This window comes from Vicugna pacos, chromosome 35 (genome assembly GCF_048564905.1).
Source record: "Vicugna pacos chromosome 35, VicPac4, whole genome shotgun sequence".
Classification (NCBI taxonomy): Eukaryota; Metazoa; Chordata; class Mammalia; order Artiodactyla; family Camelidae; genus Vicugna; species Vicugna pacos.
In genome coordinates, this window is record NC_133021.1 from 23,251,576 (window position 1) to 23,272,056 (window position 20,481).

The window sequence follows — 20,481 nt, forward strand, 5'->3', positions numbered from 1 at the left end:
GAGAGCCTTTCTAAGTTTTGGGATTTGAGAAGAGGCTGGAATTCAATCAAGGGACAGCCTGGGGACTCAGTTTCCTAGTTCCACTGCATAATTAATACTTTGAACAGGACTTAAGACATTTCTGCTGGCCTGCCATGGAGTGTCACCCACCCCAGCTGGTTTTTATTATAGTAGCTAAAAATAGGACCATATGATAGGACTCCCAGACCAGGAGGAAGTCATATTTAACAGATTCAGGAAGGACCCTGGAAAAACTCCTCAAAGAGGAATGGGTCAGTGATGATCAGTGACAGGACTCTGAACAATAGTCCCAGAACATGAGAGGTCAGGGGTGGTCCCAGCCACTAATGAAAGTGGGAGCAGAAAGATGGACCACCAAGAACCCTCTTTCTAGGGCATACATGTGCCTGGGACCAGCCTCTATTCTTTCTGGATCTGGTCCAGAAATGTCTACCCTGTATCATCTTGGTTCCTGGGAGGCAGGATCTGAATTACATGGGTTATTAAGATTATCTAGAAAAAGAGTCTTACACCCGTCTGCTACCACACGCCTGTCATTTCAATGTCATGCTTCGCTTTAGACATTCTGTATAAATCAGGTTGATGAAACGATGGTTTGGCTTTCGTTTAAATGTTATTTTACCTCATTGGCCTGTTTGCTGACATAATGGATAAAACTCCCTCTTGAATGTTTCCCCCACGTTTAATATGCAGATTTTAAAGTTTTTGCCGAAGTTCTTTAAAAGGAGGTTTCCCCGAATGACTCTCTCCCATATAGAATTCTCCAGAATTCAGAAAGAGTCACTTCTGGTTCCAGGAAATAACATTTAAAAAGTTTCATTGAATTTTATCTTGAGGTACAGGAATTCTTTTTTCTAGCTCTCAGATTTTTATGGTTTAAATCAATTATGAACGGAAAGTATTCATCTTTCAATTGTGTGGTAGAAAAAGGAGCCTAGTAAACCATAGCTAGAAATAGAGTATGATTTTTCTCAACAAGCAGGAAACAGTGATCCTACTGGCAGACTTACCCATTTCATGGGGAATTTCATGACACAAGATAGCAATTGTTATGGTCACTCCCAACTCCAATGAAGATGAGAAGGCCGCTCCTATTACTAGGCCATCTGCAAAATTATGCAGGCTGTCCCCAGCTAGGATCATTACTGCTAACAAGCTAATGGTTTTGCCTAAAGAACCAAATAAAAGTGTGAGAAGCATTAACAGAGTGCTACATACTTCATGGAATCCTTCAACACATCCGTCTTCGACATCCTAAAATTGTATCAGGTTAAGTAACCACTTTGTTTCAGCTTTCAAAACAAGTCAGGACTAAAGAGGCAAATATGGTAACCAATATGGAACACTTGGATGTTTGGTCGCTGTTTTTCTATGCGGCCTGACTGATCATGAGATAAGGGAGGGTATTTGCTATTCTATCGCCTTGTTCAGTTGTGCAAAAAGAAGGAAATAAAAATAACACTGTTATGACCTTCCAAAATACTACCAATGACCTTTTCATATGCGTCTTTCATAAAGAATTTTTAAATAATTTAAGAGCCTCCCTGCAGAATGTCATTAAAATGGAGTCTGCTTTCCAAAACTTTCCCCTCGGAGTCAGAATATCCCTCGTGTCAATCTGCTGGAGTCAACTGTCAACCTCCTGTCATTTTGTGATGGTTCCCCTTTCTAGTTGGTGCTAGCGACCTTCCCGCAGTGCCTCGTTCACTCCCCAAATGTGACCAGGATAGAATCATTACCAACCCTTCTGATTCCGAAGTTAGCTTTAGAACAATGACTGAATTATTTCTGAAAAATAATTTTCAGTACTAGACCGACTAGCAGTTGGATAAAATAAAGATAAGCTGTTTTCATGTGATTCTATTACATCATATACATTATCTGATTAGTAGAGAGCCAAAGAAATTTGGACCATAATGGGTTTCATTAGTAAAATAATTAGATCGTAATTGGGTTTAAGTTTTTAATGGACAGAATTTCTGTTTTCAATAACCTAAAGTTGTATATTAGTATGACCCAATTATGGAGCAGAACCACTAACAAATACAAAAAGTATTTCAAGGTTAACACTCATTCTGACTGAACTACCAAGGTATACTATTTGATAAGAATTGCCATTAAAATCAATTGCCGTAGCCTAAAAACTTCATTAATCACTCAGTTGATGTATACTGATGTGTATGCTGTGTGTGACAGGTATGAGGGGTCACTGTTGTTACTGTTAGAATGGCACACAATATTCTAATAACTCTACACTCAATAAAAATAAGAAAAGGTTACCTTCTGGTTTCTGTTCCATGGTCTGATTGCAGAGGGACTGCATTATAATCGGGTTCTTATTTTATTAGGGGAATATGATTTGACTTATTGCATATCCCACAGTGAAATAAGTAACTTCAGTAAACAGCAGATATAACCCAGACTACCAGCCAGGAAATAACTCTACTGATGGTGTTGCAAAGATACTCCAGGCATTTTACTTCTAAAAATCTTGCTTTCTTTACAACCATCACTGTGAGACCTACTTCTATGCTTCTTGTGGTTTCCTGGTTCATTTTGTCCTTTATTAAAACTGAGATATTAGGCAACAATCATAAAAACGCAGAACAAATATCAAATGATTGAATTCAGGGGGTGCTTACTGGCATTGCCTGGAAGCTTTCAGAGCCTAATAATGCAAACGGGTCACATGGCTCTTCCTGCCGACTTTCAGAAGTAAAATTCTTCTTTGTGAAAATAAAACAAAGTAAAATAATTTAAAGTAATTCATTTGACAGCATTTCAGCATACAAATAAATTGTGCTGTCCAGATGCTTATGTACAGCTTTGATATGAATAGCATATATTCAAATGGGAAAATCTTTACCCGATTTATACTCTGCCAAAAACCAGCATGGCCTACTTTGGTTGTCTGTTATTTTATTATCTCTGATTGTGGGTTTCTAAATGTCACGTCATGGACATGTACCAAGCCACAAGGCAAAAATACATATTTGCATATAAGCTACAGGGAACACATTGTGCACATTGTTTAAGATAATTTCAACATTTTTCAGTGGAAAATAAGACAAGCGTTCACTGGCAAATCAATGTATTCATTACTGAATTACTGACTATATTTTACCTTTCCTTTGGTACCTGGCAGTCATATTGAGTTCCACATTTCTGACCTATTAGATGTTTTCCATGGTGATATGTACACTGGACCTGTATCATGTTGCTTTTTGTTTATTTAAATGACTGTGGATAGAATTTTCACATCCTGTCTTTTGAAACACAAGCTGAGTTCCATCAATGAGGTAATATTAAACGAGTAATCAAGTATTTGAAGCTAATTCAATATGTCCCCAGCAAAAGGGCAGTTGAGTAATCAAATTTGGATGTGTTCACTGTTCATTCTCTACGGCGAGCTTGATACGTGAAGTGGAAAGATATGAGGTCCACAAAATATTTGAATCAGACCATCCTTACTCCCTGATGGAGCAGCTGCTCTCTGCTCCTAATTTGACTAGGCATAGCCTTCTCTCCTCTTCCTTTCTTCCTAAAACAAAGAAGTGTCTATTATATACCTTTTAGGTGCCAGACATTCTAAAATGTCTCCTGGAACTAAAGATTTATAAGGAAAGATATCACTGACAACACTCTGAGAGCAGAGTTGGATGGACTCTGTAATTACATATTTTGAATCAAAGAAATAAATTACAGGAGCTAATACATCGAACACATTCAGAATCGTGATTGTTACAATTGTGTTTGTTCTTACTAGCATTCACATCCTCAACCACATTGCAAACTAGGCATAATGATCATTCCTATTTTTATCCCCCAGTGCATACACAGTGCCTGAAACATCTTCAGACATTTCTTGAATGAATGAAACAATGTGAAAAAACACATGGATGCATGCATGAATGAATGGATGATCACAAGGAAACGGCTGGCACAGTTGCATTCCTCAGATCCTCAATGCTAGAACTTCCTAGCTGTGTAATCCAGAGCAGTGACCTACCCTCCCTAAGGATCAGTCTCTTCATTTGTATAATTTAGTTATTAATTATTCTTACTTCATTAAGTTGCAAGAGGATTAAATGAGATAATCCATTTCATGTGTTTAGCATTGTACCTGGTATATAATAAGTACTCAATAAATAGCTATTTTTCTTTTGAGGTAACTAACTTATTATGGTAGAATGGGGATAACTAATCATGACTGCTTAACATCAAAACATTGACAGGGTGTTCACAAAAGGTTAATACTGGTGAGAAAAATGGAGCAAAGATTCAGGAGCAACTGATAAAAATCAAAACAGACCTTTAAAAAAATTCTAAGAGTTATTCAGAAACATAAGTAAAAGGGAATAAAGTTCTATCCACAACTGGTAGATTAAATTCAAAAATAGTGGAAATGGTAGAAAGAAAATGGTTGGATGCAAATTATACAAACAAATGAGTTACAGAATAAGATGTAAGTAATGAGAAATCACTCTTTTGAACTCTACCATCTTAATGAGAGTATCTCAAATGAGACAGACATTTGTGATGAATTATCAGTAGATGTGATACAAAACAAAAAACCCAATTATGTCTCCAGACTTCGTAGGAAGGGAAAGGCTCAAATAAGCAGGATTTTAAAGGAGCCTTGATAACCACATAGGTATGCATGCTAATTGAAGTTTCCAGAGGATCAGTTCTAAGCAACTGAGGAAAACATTTTTAAAGAATAAAGTTGATATTAATGTGTAATATGTTTAAAAGACTCATAGGATTGGGTCTTTATTAAAATTTTTTTGAAGGACTGTGCTGTATACAGAAAATGACACAACACTGTAAACTGACTATACCTCAATTTAAAAAAAATTATTGCCAAGGTTTTAATAATGAAATACATACTCAAAATGAAATTTAGATGATTTTGACGTATTTACATTAAAGCAGGTATAACTTTTTACATGGCACTTTCTATAGTTAATATTTTGCTTTCTTTAATTGGTACATTTTCTGTTGGGGGCAGTCATACTGCCTATAGGAATTTCAGCTGCCTGTGAATCTTCTGGGCCTTTCTATTTTAAACTGAAAAAGAAAGGATGAAAGATAAGCAATAGTCCTCATTTTATGAAATGAAACATGTGAAGCGTTCTGTTGATTATCAAAAGACATTTGAACTCCTTGGAGTATGTTAGAGCTTCTAAGTTTCAAAGACAAACAGAGAAGGTAGAGCTGACAGTCTGCAAGCATGTTTTCTCCACTGTCTACTCTTAGATGAAACCAGCACTGTTACGTAGCTCAGAGTTGTCCATAGAGAGCTAGGGGCAACTGAGATAGTCCGTAATTCAGACTCTTACAGCATGTAAGCCTTTATGAAACACAAAAGCTGTAGGGAAAACATTTTTGATTCTTGACCTAAGTTGGCACTTCTCCTATATGGCAGATTGTGCATCTAGGGTTCACCTTCTAATCTTTAAGTAGATCATGGAGGAGAAACCTATGTAAACCCAGCATCTCATTTCATTCATCACAGCAGAATAGGCTGGTTTTGTTGCCTTTCCAGTCAGTCAAAGTCTCTTGCTGATTGAGAAAGTAGATAAACTGACAAAAGATGAACACAATACATTTAAAAGATTTTTCATCCTTTCTTATGACAGAGAAGTGAAGTTTTGAAATTGACTTCTATGAGTTAAGATGATACAATTTTTAAGGTTTATTTATTCATTAAAAAAGTTTTTTTAATGGAGGTACTAGCGATTGAAGTCAGGACCTTGTACATGCTAAGCACGCGCTCTACCACAGAGTTATGCTCTCCCCCTCCAAGATGATATGATTTTATTTCAGAGACTGACTCATGGTTCAGTTTCAGGAAAGTCACTTTCCTTCCCTAGGCCTCAGATTCTGATGCTATTATGTGAAAAGAAGACTTTGTATTCATGTACGGAACATAATCTAGAACAAGCACATTCGTATCACCCAAAATTGTGGAAACATTGAGACAAATTTAGTGTGAGACATAAGCATCTTTTTATTTTTCAAATGTAAAACAGAAAAAGTAAACTTGACATTCACATGTTAGAATAAAGCAGCTACTCAAAAGATGTAATAATAGGCTATTTTTGGAGCAGGATGGCTGAGAAGGTAGGAGCTGAAAGATGCAATGTTAGAGGAGGCAGTCAGCCCTCTTGCCTGAGATCTGTGGATCTAGAAACAAAAAAAAATGTAGTTTTTAAAAATTACATTATATCAAAAGGCTGATTATAATCAAAAGGCTCTATAGATCTACTTCAAAAAGACAGGAGCTCAAATATTTATTCTAGGATTTTTTTTTTCCCCAAAAAGCTATTTATTGTCACACTAGGTAAAGGAATTTAGAGGCAAGCATCCGAGACTCCTTTGATGATTGGGAAGATTTGTGAGTTCCCTCCTTCCTTAAAAAACAAAACAAAACAAAACAGGAAGTTGAACCCGTCAAACAATTCTAAAAGTTCGTATTATTTGTTTCTCTTTGGGTGGATCTGGCAGCTCAAATAACAAAAGAAACGGTGAATACGTTATTAGCGAGTTTGAGGAGTCAAGTTGTTCTAAATTTGTTAGCATCAGAGTTTTGTTTATTTGCATCTTGGGGTTCTGGACCCTTCATTCCCACAGAAGGAAAGAAGTCAGCATTAAAGTGAATTAAAAATTAATTTCAGCTTGAAGTTATGTTCTTTCAAACCACACATGATGTATCTCAACAATAACAGGGCTTTTGTTCAAATCATTATCTTTAAAGAAAAAATTTTTGTCCCTGTCTCTGAGTCAGCTCTAGATCTGCAGCCTACTGCCAGACTTCTGTTTGGGCAGGTTCATGTCTCAAGAACAGTTTACTAATCCCTACTCGGGAATCTGTTCTTGAACTGTAACCCCCTACCCCAAGGCCATGGGTACAGGAGGCAAGTTTTTTAACTACGATATAGTACTTTCATCATTTTCCTGTCCCCTTACTTGTTACTTTAAGAATTAGAACAGGAATATTCTTTAGAATCTGATTGGCAGTTGTGGTTTGAGAATTCATATAGAAGATTTTGTCATGGAAAATTCAATATAATAGGAGGCACTTACAATGAGACATCTCATTGGGCAGAATAAGTTCTCTCCCATGTTATGAAATGAGCACCCGACTCCTGGATGCACTAATTCCTTGCTCAGCATTTATTTGGCCTCACCTGGTCATGACTGAGGATTATTTAGAATGGAAGAGCTCAAGGTTGGCTGGTTTATGAAAGCATGTAAACACAGTGATTAAGGATATGTGTATTATGTCTATCTGATCTATACACGTTTCAAAGTGGTGCAGAGAACAGCAACTTGAATCCGTGGAAAATGCATTTCACTGTTTAAAACAGCTTGCAGGTGCTTGGCAAAGTTTTCCAAACAGGATTTATCACGGTCAAGAATAGGCAAATCAGGAGTGGATTCTATTCACCTAGCCTACTGATTTTCATCTATTTATCAAGGAATAAAGGAAAGAAGGTAATCAAATCAATAGAACACTTGAGATCGATAACCTACCAACTGGATAGTGGAAGCAGATTTGCCTCTGCCTGACTGGTCACTTAATTCAGGCTTGGATGCAAGGTGGTGGGAATGTTCCACATGCCCAATAACCAATGACACACCCTGCTGAATGAGGATGGTTTAAAATTAGTTGCTGAAGCCAGAAGAACACAGGTGCAGCCTTTGTCAATTCCATGGTTCTAGTTAACATTTTGCTTATTGGCCAAAGTGATGGGTGACACAAAATGAGGACTGGGAAGAATTTCATCAGGATAAACACTTGCTAAAATGGAGAAGCACAGGACTGCCCAAAAATATCACGCATATTCTGAATACTTTAAGAACACAACTTCAGAAATTCTAGTCATGATTCACAAAGGCTCAAACAGTGTAGTCAGTCTTTTTTTATTCTACTCTCTTTTTTACTTACTGTAAAATTAAATTGTGAATTCTTTCTGATGGAGATACCAAAAGGATGATAACTGAAACTGTATTTTACCCCATAATTATTAAATTAATATCTCCAGAAAGATAACCACCCACTAAAGTACTTGTAACTTCTAAAATATTCCCATTGCTTTTATTTTACCCAGTATCATACATCTTAAAATTAGGTTCTTAAAACTCATTTTAGGTTTTCTGACAAGTCCAAGGACAATCTGAAAAAAATTCTAACATGGAGATGCTCAGAATTTTTTTCACTCATTTCCATCTGGTTACATTTCTAATTACTATGCATAGATTGATATGTTGGCTGTGGAATTTAGTTTTCCCAGTCTGGGTATACTAGTCTATTGTGTATATGGAGAATCTTATTTTTTTATGCTTATTTAGATTAGAACTCCTTTTGTGGAGGTTAAGTTCCTAAACTTTTAGACTACGTACTGGGATTGAAGCTGGGATTCCAAATTTCTGAATGACTGCAGAATCCTAGCATGGGTCCCAGGCCAAATAACAGCTCTGATTCATTAAAACAGAAAAATGTTACAGGATTTTGTTTAAAATCTATTTTTAATGAAAAGTTTCAACTATACAGAAGAGCTGAAAGAATTGTGATGTCAACACCCAGGTATCCTCCCCCCATTTCCTACCATGGACATTTTGTATTTTATCACCCATCAATCCATCTAACATCCCTCCATCTATCCAGAAAACCACCTCATTTTTGACACGTAAAATAGAATTTTTGAAAAACCTAGGGCAGATAGTAAACAACAAATGCAGATATTTTAAAAGACTACTGATGTGTGTGCCCTGTGCCCAAGTGTTTTATAGTATGTGAACAAGTAGAAAGTCAGGGAATACGTGGAAAACCATGAGGACTGCTGAGCCCCAGGATTTGTAAGAGAAGTTTATTTTAGTCTCCTAGAGTTTTTCACAAGTGTTTACCTTTTTCACTCTCCCAACGAGTTAATCTATTTTCTGATAGGATGATGCATAAGAGCAACAAGAAACAAAAAATCTATGAATAAGCCACATTGCATTTTACGTTTCATTTTATATGCAGAAATTGATCAAATACAGGCACAATGAAAGCAATTATTTAAACTGATAAAAAGATGGGCCATAATTCCCATTCCTGAGCCTCTTGTGTTCATAATTTTAAATGTCCTGAAGGTAGAAAATGATGCATAATTTTGTGGATTTTTTCCCAACATTTTTGCTTGCTTGTTTCTGTGTTTCGGGTTAGGAAAGACATCCAAAACACAGATTGGTAGCTAGCTCTTGAAACCCCTTCATTCCCAGACATGAAATGGTCTCCTGTGTCTAAACTAGCCAGGGAGGTTGTAACAAGTGTATGAATGGGCCAGCAACAGATGTTTAAAAAATTAACACTCAGGCTTATAGCTGTCAGAATCATCTGTGTGTTCTAGAAATCAGAGCCCCATCCCTTATAGACAACCTCACAATGTCAATTCCTTTTGAACAAGTAGTTCTGAAATAAAAGATCAACATCATGATGCCCTCAAGCAAAAGATAAGTAAGATTTTAAATATACCTCAGCACTTGGTGGTACCAGAAGGATAAAACATTTTTCTATCAAGAAAAATCCATAGATGCCTCCAATTAATCCCAAGATTTTCCAAATATGGTCCTTGCTTTCATAGAACTGTCCCAGCTCTGAAGCTTTCTGCTTACGTAAACCAAGAATCTAAAAAGAAAAGAGAGAGACAGAAAGACATAATTTTCGACGACCTAAATATTAATTAGTAGGTCCACCGTGGAATACATTCAACTTCCATTCTAGGAAACCCCATGATGACACCTGAAATCATTCAAAGCCCATCCATGAGTACAGCTACTATGTGATGTAACTGGGGTCAAATAAGATGTGAGAAAAGAGAGGAGAGCTTTGAATAGCTTCTACTAACAAGGAGAATATGGCCTAAGGTTTTTTCAGCAAGTAGCCTAAATTTTCATACATTATTTGCCCTTTAGCTGAATTTTTTTCTCAGAAGTTCAATCCGTGTCTGTTTGCACAGCAATGCTTTGTAACAAACCAGTGCCTTTTACATTCAGAACAAATATAAAGATACATTTCATCTGGGGTTTATTCTCTCTCCCCAGCACCCCTGGCAGTTAAATACAAGGTTTAGTAAATGTTCAGGAAGGGAGGGTGTAACTCAGTGGTAGAGTGTGTGTTTAGCATGCACAAGGTCCTGGGCTCAATTCCCAGCACCTCCATCAAAAAATAAATAAATAAATAAACCTAATTACCTGCCCCCAGAACAAAACAAATAAATAAAAACAAAAATATATTTTAAAAAAGGAAAATACTCCAATTAAATACATAAATACATTAATAGATTAATAAATAAACGTTCAGATCAGTAAGAAATCTGCCAGAAAGACTTTTCCATCCTGTATGCCTAGCCATAGTGTCAGCTCTCTGGGACACAAAAGGATACTAGAAAAGCTTTAGGAATTTTCCTCTAGTTGACTCATCCCCTTGGTTGACTCATTCCATTGTTGACCTCATGATTTCTTGTGAGCTAGGAAATCACTATGTATCACATTGCCTCCCCAGGAGAAGACACTTTGGGGAATAGCACAGTGTTTTTCACATTTAGGATGTTCCTGAGGACTACATTTTAAAAAGGAAAAAGAACTCCTATGGGTATATGCTCATACGAATATGTATGTAGATTCACAAGTATGTATACATATACGTACATACGTGTACATGTGTGAGTATCCATATAGATCTACATACACACATTGAGTTTATGGACATAACTGAAAACAAGTCCATGTTAGTCAACGTTTTCTTTTGGTAAAGAAATGGAAGGACACCCATCTAGTATTTGTAATTACCATCATTTCACAAAACAGAGGGCACTGGAATGTCACAAAACAGAAGAAAACCCCACAGAATAAAATCTCGATCTTAAAACTGAGTAAATTTAGCCAGTTAAAAGAGGAAATCATGACAGCAGTATTTTCTCATTTCTGGGTAGTCCTTTAAACTTGCCTTGGACCAGATTCAGGAACCACTGATTTTTCTAGCTGTCCACCACACTTGTATTGCATTTTTCTTCCTCTTCCCAAAAACTTTTGTCCTCGTCTCTTTTCTCAAAGTGACTGCCTTCTAAATGAAACCCAGCTCAGTTCCCTTCTGTAATATGTCTCTATAGGGCCAGCTGACAGTCCCACCCACCCACATCTTCCCCTGCTGCCTTGAGCTGTGTGCTCCCCCTGCTGGGGGGAGACCCAGGCAGCTTTAAGATCCATCCAGTTGCTGTATCCCAGGTTCCTGGGCAGTGATCAGCTCTGTACCCACTGCAGTGACCTAGAAACAGGCTTAGGCCACTGCCTCCAGCCAATAAGCCCTGAAATATTTCCAGAAAATTAGATTACAAGGGAAATTAAGACTAATAGTGGTTTGTTTCATTTCTCCAATGCTCACTTTGCAATTTTCAGAAAATCTAATAACTGTGGAGCCTCTAAGCAACAAGAGTGACCCTGGAGGAAATTGCCAGGGGCTTGTGGAAAATTTTAACATCTCAGGCTTTGCAGGAGAGGGGAAATCATTTGCTCATCATTATCCATCATAAGCGATCTGAGAAGGAATGGGTAACCTCATCTGAAGACACTTCTCCCTGAACTCTTTTGCATCTCAGGTCCTAGTCCTTTTATTTCTGATCAATAGAGAGCCTCAGAAGACTCCAGCAGAGAGCCAGCTTCCTGGAGCTTGCATGTTTCTTAAAGGAAATCTAGGTGCTAATAGCTGGGCAAGAAACAGAAATTCATTTTGATGGTTCAGATGAAGAGAGGTTAATGCTGGTGCTATGACCAGAGGTGTGGGCAGGGTCAAGGGTATAAACGAGGAATAATGAGACACTCAGAAACGAGCAGTCCCAGGAAGTCATTACCTCTCTTAGGTCTGAAAGGGCAAAGGGCAAAGGTTGGAAACAATGTTACTGAAGCTCAGTGGGAAGTGGAGCTGGGGAGCAGTAATATTGCAGGTAATCAGCTGCTTCGAGAATAAGTACCAGAGGGAGGGCAGTGGGGAAGCAATACCCCTGCCACTCTCTCCTCCCACCCTGGCTTTTCTGTTGTGTCCCTAATAAGGGACCTCAAACAACAATCCAGCCTGCAAGGGAGCTGATGCAGGAGGAGATACAAACTTCTGGGGCAGGAAAGACAGCAGAGACGGGCAGAGGGTGGAATTTGTGAGGCTTGAGGCAACGGGAGAAAGACAAGTGCATCTTACAGTCTATTCATTTTTACTTGTAGATACTGACTGTACACTTCCTGGAGTTTTCTTAGTCGGAATCTATATTTGACCACCTACTTTTTTAATTTCAGAAGTAAGAGCAATATGGTGAATTTTATGGTTGATCATCTCTTTGCTCCTGCAAGGACTTTGGGGGAATAACACTGATTTCTGAGGAGAACACAGGCCACTGTCTCTAGGCATCCAAGTCACTGTGAAATGGTGCATACACACCTCCAGTGGCTAAAGGTAAAGAGAAATTAGAAACACGTCATCGAAGCGGACAAGAGCAGCTTATCTGAGGGATGAGGTGGAGCAGAGCATCCCCGGAAAGTGTCCCCACGGCCAGGCCCACAAACAGCTGTAAAATGAGCCCGTAGCTCTCCTCAGCTGTGGAAAAGGATCAGACTTGTCCCTAGCTTGGAGCCCAGCATCAGCAGCATCACGGCCATTGCGCTGAAGCCATATTCTAGGTCAGAAGGAGATTGCAAAGACGGCCAGAGCCCTCTGTGGGCGCCTCTGCTAGCGAACATGCCAAGAAGACTCCGTCTTGTAATACGATGGGGAGGCACGTGAAATTGTTTGTGACTGCTGTGTTATTAAAGGGTCACTGATTCTCTATGTTAGTTTCAGGTGCTCAGCAAAGTGATTCAGTTATACATATACATTCATACTTTTTTTTCAGATTACATGTTATTAATTAATGATTAATAAATCATGTATTAATAAAATATTATATGTCTTTTCCATTTTATGCTATTACAAGACGTTGAATATAGTTCCCTGTGCTAGACAGCAGGCCCCTGTTGTTTATCCATTCCATACATAGCAATGTGTGTCTGCTAAGAGGATCATACTGGGTGAAGTCAGTCAGACAAAGACAAATATCACATGATATCACTTACATGTGGAATCTAAAAAAAGACACAAATTTTATTTATAAACCAAAAACAAACTCACAGACAAAGGAAACAAGCTATGGTTACCAAAGGGGAAAGGGTGGGGAGGGATAAATTAGGGGTTGGGGATTAGCAGACACAGAATTTTTTTTTTAATTGGAGTATAGTCGATTTACAAGGTTGTGTCAATTTCTGGCATTCAGCATAATGATTCATTTATACATATATATGAATTCCTTTTCATATTCATTTCCATTATAGGCTATTACAAAGTATTGAATATAGTTCCTTGTGCTGTACAGTAGGACTTTGTTGTCTATTTTATATATAGTACTGTATATCTATTAATCCCAAACTCCTATGTTAAACTTCCCAGCCCTTTTCCCTTTGGTAATCATAGTCTGTTTTCTCTAGTTTGTAAGTCTATTTTGGTTTATAAATAAAATTTGTATCATTATTTTAGATGCCACATGTAAGTGGTATCATATGATATTTGTCTTTCTCTGCCTGACTTACTTCACTTATGATAATCTCTAGGTCCATCCATGCTGCTGCATGTGAGTGCTACATTGGATAGAAGGTTTTAAGGTTTTAATTTTTAACCATGTTTAAAAAAATAACAAAAATAGTTTGGAATAATCCTACACCTGCCTTGAAGTTTTATCGTGCTCTAATTTAGTAAAAATACCTATGTTATAAAAACACCCCTGGAGATATTTAACCAAGTTTCATATCCCACTCTTCCACAAATAGACTCTGAGTAGGAATATCATTCTTCTCAACTAACACATAAATTAAAGACATTTGAGTTTTAAACATGAGCACCTGAGTGTCTAATAATTCGAAGTCACTACATTCTTATGGTGGCTACAAAAGATCATAAAGTGTCAAGAACTCACAAGGACAAATTAGCGGCTGACATTTTCCAAACAAAAGGCAAAGTTTCAAGTTCTTCGTTTCTTTCACTTTCCTCTTTGTCCTGGGGTTTTGAAAGAGAGAATGGACGGTTCATTCCTCTAGAGCTTATAAATCTTTCTAGGTTTTGATGTGTGAGTCAGAGTTTACCTGCTCTCGTGTGTCAAGAACGGTCTGAAAACCATAAACTCTCTGACTTTTGTGGCCCTCAGTCTCTGCTCACTTGCCCCAGGTCCCTACACAGTGTCATGCCATCTTGACTGGAGTCAGGTTCCATATAAATGTTTCCCAACATGACAACAGAACTTGACCTGTAATTAAGATCTTAGGCAGTTCTGAGCAGCTTCTTGGCATAGGTCTGAAACCATCACATTCTTTCCTGGAGATTCAGCTGAAGGTCGCACTTAGGGGTTGAGTTTCAGCAGAGTGAACAGTGTTTTTTTAATGATGTCTTCTTGTGGCTTTCTCTTTTAATTATGACATCTTACATTCCTACAATTTCAAAAGGCCAATGCAAGCCCTTCTCTTTAGTTATAGAATGCAGCATGTTTTATTGAGGACAGTGATGTTTTTCTAGGTTCTTTAGTTGAATATGGCTTGTTTGGATTTTTCTCAAGAAGATTATTTCCTAGAAGGGCCTAGAAGTTAATTACAGGGGGAATAAGGGGAGAGGGTCTAGCTCAGTGGTAGAGCACGTGCTTAGCATGCACGAGTTCCTGGGTACAATCCTGAGTGCCTCCATTAAATAAATAAATAAACCTAATTACCTCCCAAAAAGTTAGCAGAAAATTGGGGGGAGGGTATAGTTCAGTGGTGGAGTGCATGCTTAGCATACACGAGGTCCTGGGTTCAATCCCCAGTACCCCCATTAAAAATAAATAAATAAATAAACCTAATTACCTCCCCACTCCAAACAAAAAAACAAAAAAACAAAAAACAGGATAAAAGGGGAATAAAACTTTTTTCAAGGATCTTCAGTCCAAAACCCTGTTTTGGAATGGCCTCTCTTACTAGACACCATGCCAGATAGTGGGAACATAAAAACAGAATCTCCCAGGTGCCACGGTTCTGTCCCACTCATCCATTTTTGAGTCACTCTCCCTGACCACAAGCTGTTGAATTATTTAGCTGCTCACTCTTAATGAAGCTTTTTCCCTCTCATAGACCTGGCATATTTTAGTTCACAGCCTTCTAATGAGACACCTGATGCTGCAGAATCCATTATAAGTTAGAAATAAGTAGCTGAACAATTCTACTGTGATGGGCATCACAGACTACATCAAGGAGAAAGAAAAGTAGTTCTGAAAAAAAAAAGTAAGGCCCTCAAATCAATGGTAATATTTTATTATTTTTTTTAGAGGTAGAATTTTTTTTTTAACCTAAGTATAGTCAGTTACAATGTGTCAGTTTCTGGTTTACAGCATAATGTTCCAGTCTGTGTGTGTGAGTGTGGGCGCACACGCATACACACATATATTCATTTTCATAGTCTTTTTCATTAAAGGTTATTACAAGATATTGAATATAGTTCCATGTGCTATACAGAAGAAATTTGTTTTTAATCTATTTTTATATATAGTGGTTATCATTTACAAATCTCAAACTCCCAAATTTATCCCTTCCCAACCCCTTTCCCTCGGTAACTGTAAGATTGCTTAGTATGTCTTCAAGTGTGTTTCTGTTCTGTAGATGAGTTCATCAGTGTAGGTAAAACTGCTGGCTCAAAAACTAGGAGCACTTTTGGGCTTTCAGGATAGACTGTTGAATTACTTTCCAAAAAAGTTATACAAAGTCAAGTCCCATCAGCATAAGCAACAGCCTATTTCTCATCTCTCTCCTGGTTTTCAATTTTGTGTGTTTTTATTACTTTTAATCTTTAGTAGTTCAGTGTAAGAAAGATAGCTTCTCTATGATGTTTTACATTTTTTTCATTTATTTGATTCTTGGTGTGGATATTTTTCACATTTGTTGAAAATTTTTATTTCTCCCTTTTTAAACTCATTGTATAATAGTTTAAATATGGTTAATTAACAAGTTCATACTGTATAGCACAGGGAACTATATTCAATGTCTTGTTAGTAACTTAGGGTGAAAAAGAATATGAAAACAAATATATGTATGTTCCTATAGACTGAAGCATTATGCTGTACACCAGAAATTGACACAACATTATAAACTGACTATACTTCAATAAAAATATATTAAAAACATTAAAAGGATAAAAAATAAAAGAATATGTATGTCTTCCTTGGGGAATTGCTTGTTTAGGTTTTCTGCCCATTTTCGGATTGGGTTGTTTATTTTTTTCTTATACAGTCATATGAGCTGCTTATATATTCTGGAGATCAAGCCTTTGTCGGTTTCATTAGCAAAAATTTTTTCCCATTCCTTCGGTTATCTTTTTGTCTTACTTATGGTTTCCTTCACTGTGCAGAAGCTTGTAAGTTTCATTAGGTCCCATTTGTTTATTCTTGCTTGTATTTCTTCTAGGAGAAAATTTTTGAGATGTATGTCAGATAATGTTTTGCCTATATTTTCCTCCAGGAGGTTTATTGTATCTTGTCTTATGTTTAAGTCTTTGATCCATTTTGAGTTGATTTTTGTGTATGGTGTAAGGGACTATTCAAGCTTCATTGTTTTACATGCTGCTGTCCAGTTTTCCCAGCACCATTTGCTGAAGAGACTGTTTATTCCATTGTATATTCTTGCCTACTTTGTTGAAGATTAGCTGACCAAAAGTTTGTGGGCTCATTTCTGGGCTCTCTATTCTGTTCCATTGGTCTGTATGTCTGTTTTTGTACCAATACCATGCTGTCTTGATGACTGTAGCTCTATAGTATGGTGCAGGCATTGTGGAAAACAGTATGGAGATTCCTCAGAAGACTAGGAATAGACTTACCATATGACCTAGGAATCCCGCTCCTGGGCTTATATCCAGAAGGAACTCTACTTCAGGATGATGCCTGCACCCCAATGTTCATAGCAGCACTATTTACAATAGCCAAGACATGGAAACAGCCTAAATGTCCATCAAAGGATGACTGGATAAAGAAGATGTGGTATATTTATACAATGGAGTACTACTCAGCCATAAAAACCGACAACATAATGCCATTTGCAGCAACATGGATGCTCCTGGAGAATGTCATTCTAAGTGAAGTAAGCCAGAAAGAGAAAGAAAAATACCATATGAGATCGCTCATATGTGGAATCTAAAACAAAAACAAAAACAACAACAAAAAAAACAAAGCATGAATACAAAAGAGAAATAGACTCATAAACATAGAAAACAAACTTGTGGTTGCCAAGGGGGCAGAGGGTGGGAAAGGATAGATGGGATTTCAAAATTGTAGAATAGATAAACAAGATTATACTGTATAGCACAGGGAAATATATACAAGATCTTATGGTAGCTCACAGAGGAAAAAATATGACAATGAATATATATATGTTCATGTATGACTGAAAAATTGTGCTCTACACTGGAATTTGACACAACATTGTAAAATGATTATAAATCAATAAAAAATGTTAAAAAAGAAAAAAAAGAATATGGTTAACTGTCATATTTTTACTATCCATCATAGATGTTCTTAGGCCACCATTTTGTTTTTGTCTTTTAAATAAAAGGTGCTTTACATTCACAGAACATGTTTCTGTACGTATCATCCCATTGGAACATCACTGGTACCCTGTGAAGTCTTACGGTACAGGTCACCTACTTCAATGATGTTACGGGTTACAAGTGAGTGTGAATATTGACCCCTTAATTTCTTGGGGCTTTTAGTCACATTTGGGAGGTTGGCACCTCCATGCACTGGTCACCTCCATGCACTGGTCACCTCCATCCTGGAGCAGCCTCTGTGGCTTACCCCAATGTGCCTGCATTTTTTTCCTATGTGCCTTGCCATGTGAAAGGATGGGAAGCCCTGTAGGATCGCTGCTTTCCCACAGTGCAGAGAAAGAAACAGGCTTGGGAAATAGAGAACGCTTAAGATCTCAGGGTTGGCTGAAGATGGAAGGCATGACTCGACTCATCATTTCTGATCCCCACAATGATGTTCTTTCTTTTATACCACGCCACTTCTCAACCATGGACTGCTAAGCTGATCCACAATTGAGTCAAATATAGGGGTCAATGTCAACTTCCATGACAGAGTCAAATATAGGATACAAAATCAATTTATATAAGTTATACACAAAATATAAAATATTAATTGAAAGGTAGCATAGCATAGCATAGGTGGTTAAAAATAAAGATCACGGGGCCAGCTTGCCTGGGTTTGAATCCCGGCTCTATCACTAACCAGCTGTGTGTCTCTGGACCAGTCACTTAAACACTATAAGCCTCAGTTTCCACATCTCCAAAGTGGGGGTAATAATATCTAGTTGGTAGCATTGTTGTGAGGACTAAATACGTTGATAAAGGCAAAATGCTTAGAACAGTGCCAGGTATGTGGTAAGTGTCCTTCCTTTACCGTTATTACTATACACATCATGTGCATTAGTTTTCTGAGAGAAGAATCAGAACTTACTCTCCACAGTGGTGGGTGACAGCTGTGCTTGTAGGCCTTGGGGCAGCTGGCAAGAACAGCTGAGCAACTGCTGGATGATTCCCGGACTCATTTGCTTAAAGTCCTCCTTAGAAATGGGGGAACGCCTGTTCTGTAGAAATATCTCCACCAACTGCCCAGCAGAGAAGCAAGTCTGTCCAAGGAAGAACATGCATGGTTACCAACCTCAGCAGTGAATCAAATTCCCCATCAGCTGCCATCCTGCAGGAGCCAGAACTAAATGGGATGGCTCATCAACACATGGAGCCATTACCATGCGTGTTTCCCTGCAACCTTTTGTCCATGAATAATTCCCAAGGATTGTTTTTAATATCTGATCAAAGTCAGCTGCACCTCGCTGTCGTTTTGAGTACTATGTAGTACAAGTTTTGCACACTTTTTTCTTTCCTGAAAAGATGCACTATGTTTTATGATGTGTTGGATGATGTTCTAACCAGCAGCCTAAGGAAGCCTTGATTCTCTTGGGAGTCTTTGTATTAACAAAGCTAAAATTTCATATGATAAACAGGAACTCTAAAGGTAAGGAGATCATTGTCTTTAATATCTCTGATTTAATAAGCCTGGGTAGGCAACATGCATTTTCAAAAACAATAAAAGTAAAGGTAATATTTTAAAAAGTGAAGGCTGTGTCGTTAGCCAGTGTGTAAACATTAAATGATATGGCTCCCTCTGTCCCTTGACATCCCTTCTCCACAAAAGCAATTGGAATCATCATTAGTGCCTACTGATTTCACTAATTTTGATTCAGATCTTTGCAATTTTTTCATACTGAATAGGTGTATTTATGAGAGAGAATAAGTATAAACAAACAACATATGAAACAGGTCCCTAAAAGCTACCTCAAAGCCTTTGTCCATCTTAGACATGTTATGTGCTGACATTTTGTGTATCAAAAATTACACTGAATAGTTTTAATATGTGGATGAGAATGGTGTATAGTTTTACTAGCAGAATGGCTGTCTTCTACTGAAAGATGGCCCCAATGCAAGATCATTGTGATCTTTAGTTACAACAAAGTATTTTTTTTAAAGTGATGTATGAGGATTGTCTGAGTTGCCATGCTATAGAATGTAGGAGCTTTTAACAAAGGCACATGACTAATCAGAAAATAATGATGACACATGTGCTGGTTTTTCCACCAAGAACTCCTTTGGGATGACTCCAAGAGTAAAAAGGTTTAATCTTGATCAGGAAATGTTTGGCTGCATAAAACACAACCCACTCAAACCAGCAGACACCAAGAGGAGAATGTATTAAGATAGTGGGGGATGTCTGAGATTAAAAGGATTGCACATCTCAAGAGGAACACAAGCAGAAGCTGGAAAATTAGAATTAGATATTTTTCTTTATCTCTTCAGGGCTCAGTCTTGTCTCCTTTCTGTTTCCCACTGCAGGAATCTATTTCCTTTCAGTCTGGCTTTCTCTCTTTTAATAAACACATGGCCATATAGGCCCCAATTCTAAAGTGACCTTTCAGTCCAAGAACCTAAGATTGGATTGAGTCTGCAAGTCCTGATAAATATGCCTGGTTTGGCCCAGCCATGGATGGGTTTTCTTGGATGAGATGTTCATTGGACTCCATCAGTTTTGCCCCCAGGATAGGAGGGGGGATTATGCCCTTCATATATGGCTCCTGGACTCAGCCCTGTGAGTCAGGAAGGCATTTCTCAGGAAGGGATTGGGCAAGAACTCCAAAAGTTCTCCACTAAAAGAAACAATAACAGAAAGCTAAATCTGTGATTTTTTTTCCTTTTATCAAAAAATTTGCACCCAAGACAATATCCTCTTTTGCACCACTTATTATTCGTGGACTATAGTTACCTCATCATTA

General features: G+C 37.7%; 1 protein-coding gene across 1 annotated transcript in view; it reads right to left on the reverse strand.

The window, feature by feature from the left end:
• The window catches only part of SLC39A12 (solute carrier family 39 member 12), a 64,981-nt gene that overhangs the window by 24,224 nt on the left and 20,276 nt on the right, over positions 1 to 20,481 (reverse strand). Inside the window, 7 exon segments of the mRNA XM_072954982.1 lie at positions 1,032 to 1,190; positions 5,015 to 5,081; positions 7,561 to 7,668; positions 9,545 to 9,699; positions 12,563 to 12,651; positions 12,653 to 12,731; positions 18,612 to 18,783. Coding sequence (XP_072811083.1) covers positions 1,032 to 1,190; positions 5,015 to 5,081; positions 7,561 to 7,668; positions 9,545 to 9,699; positions 12,563 to 12,651; positions 12,653 to 12,731; positions 18,612 to 18,783 — 829 coding nt within the window.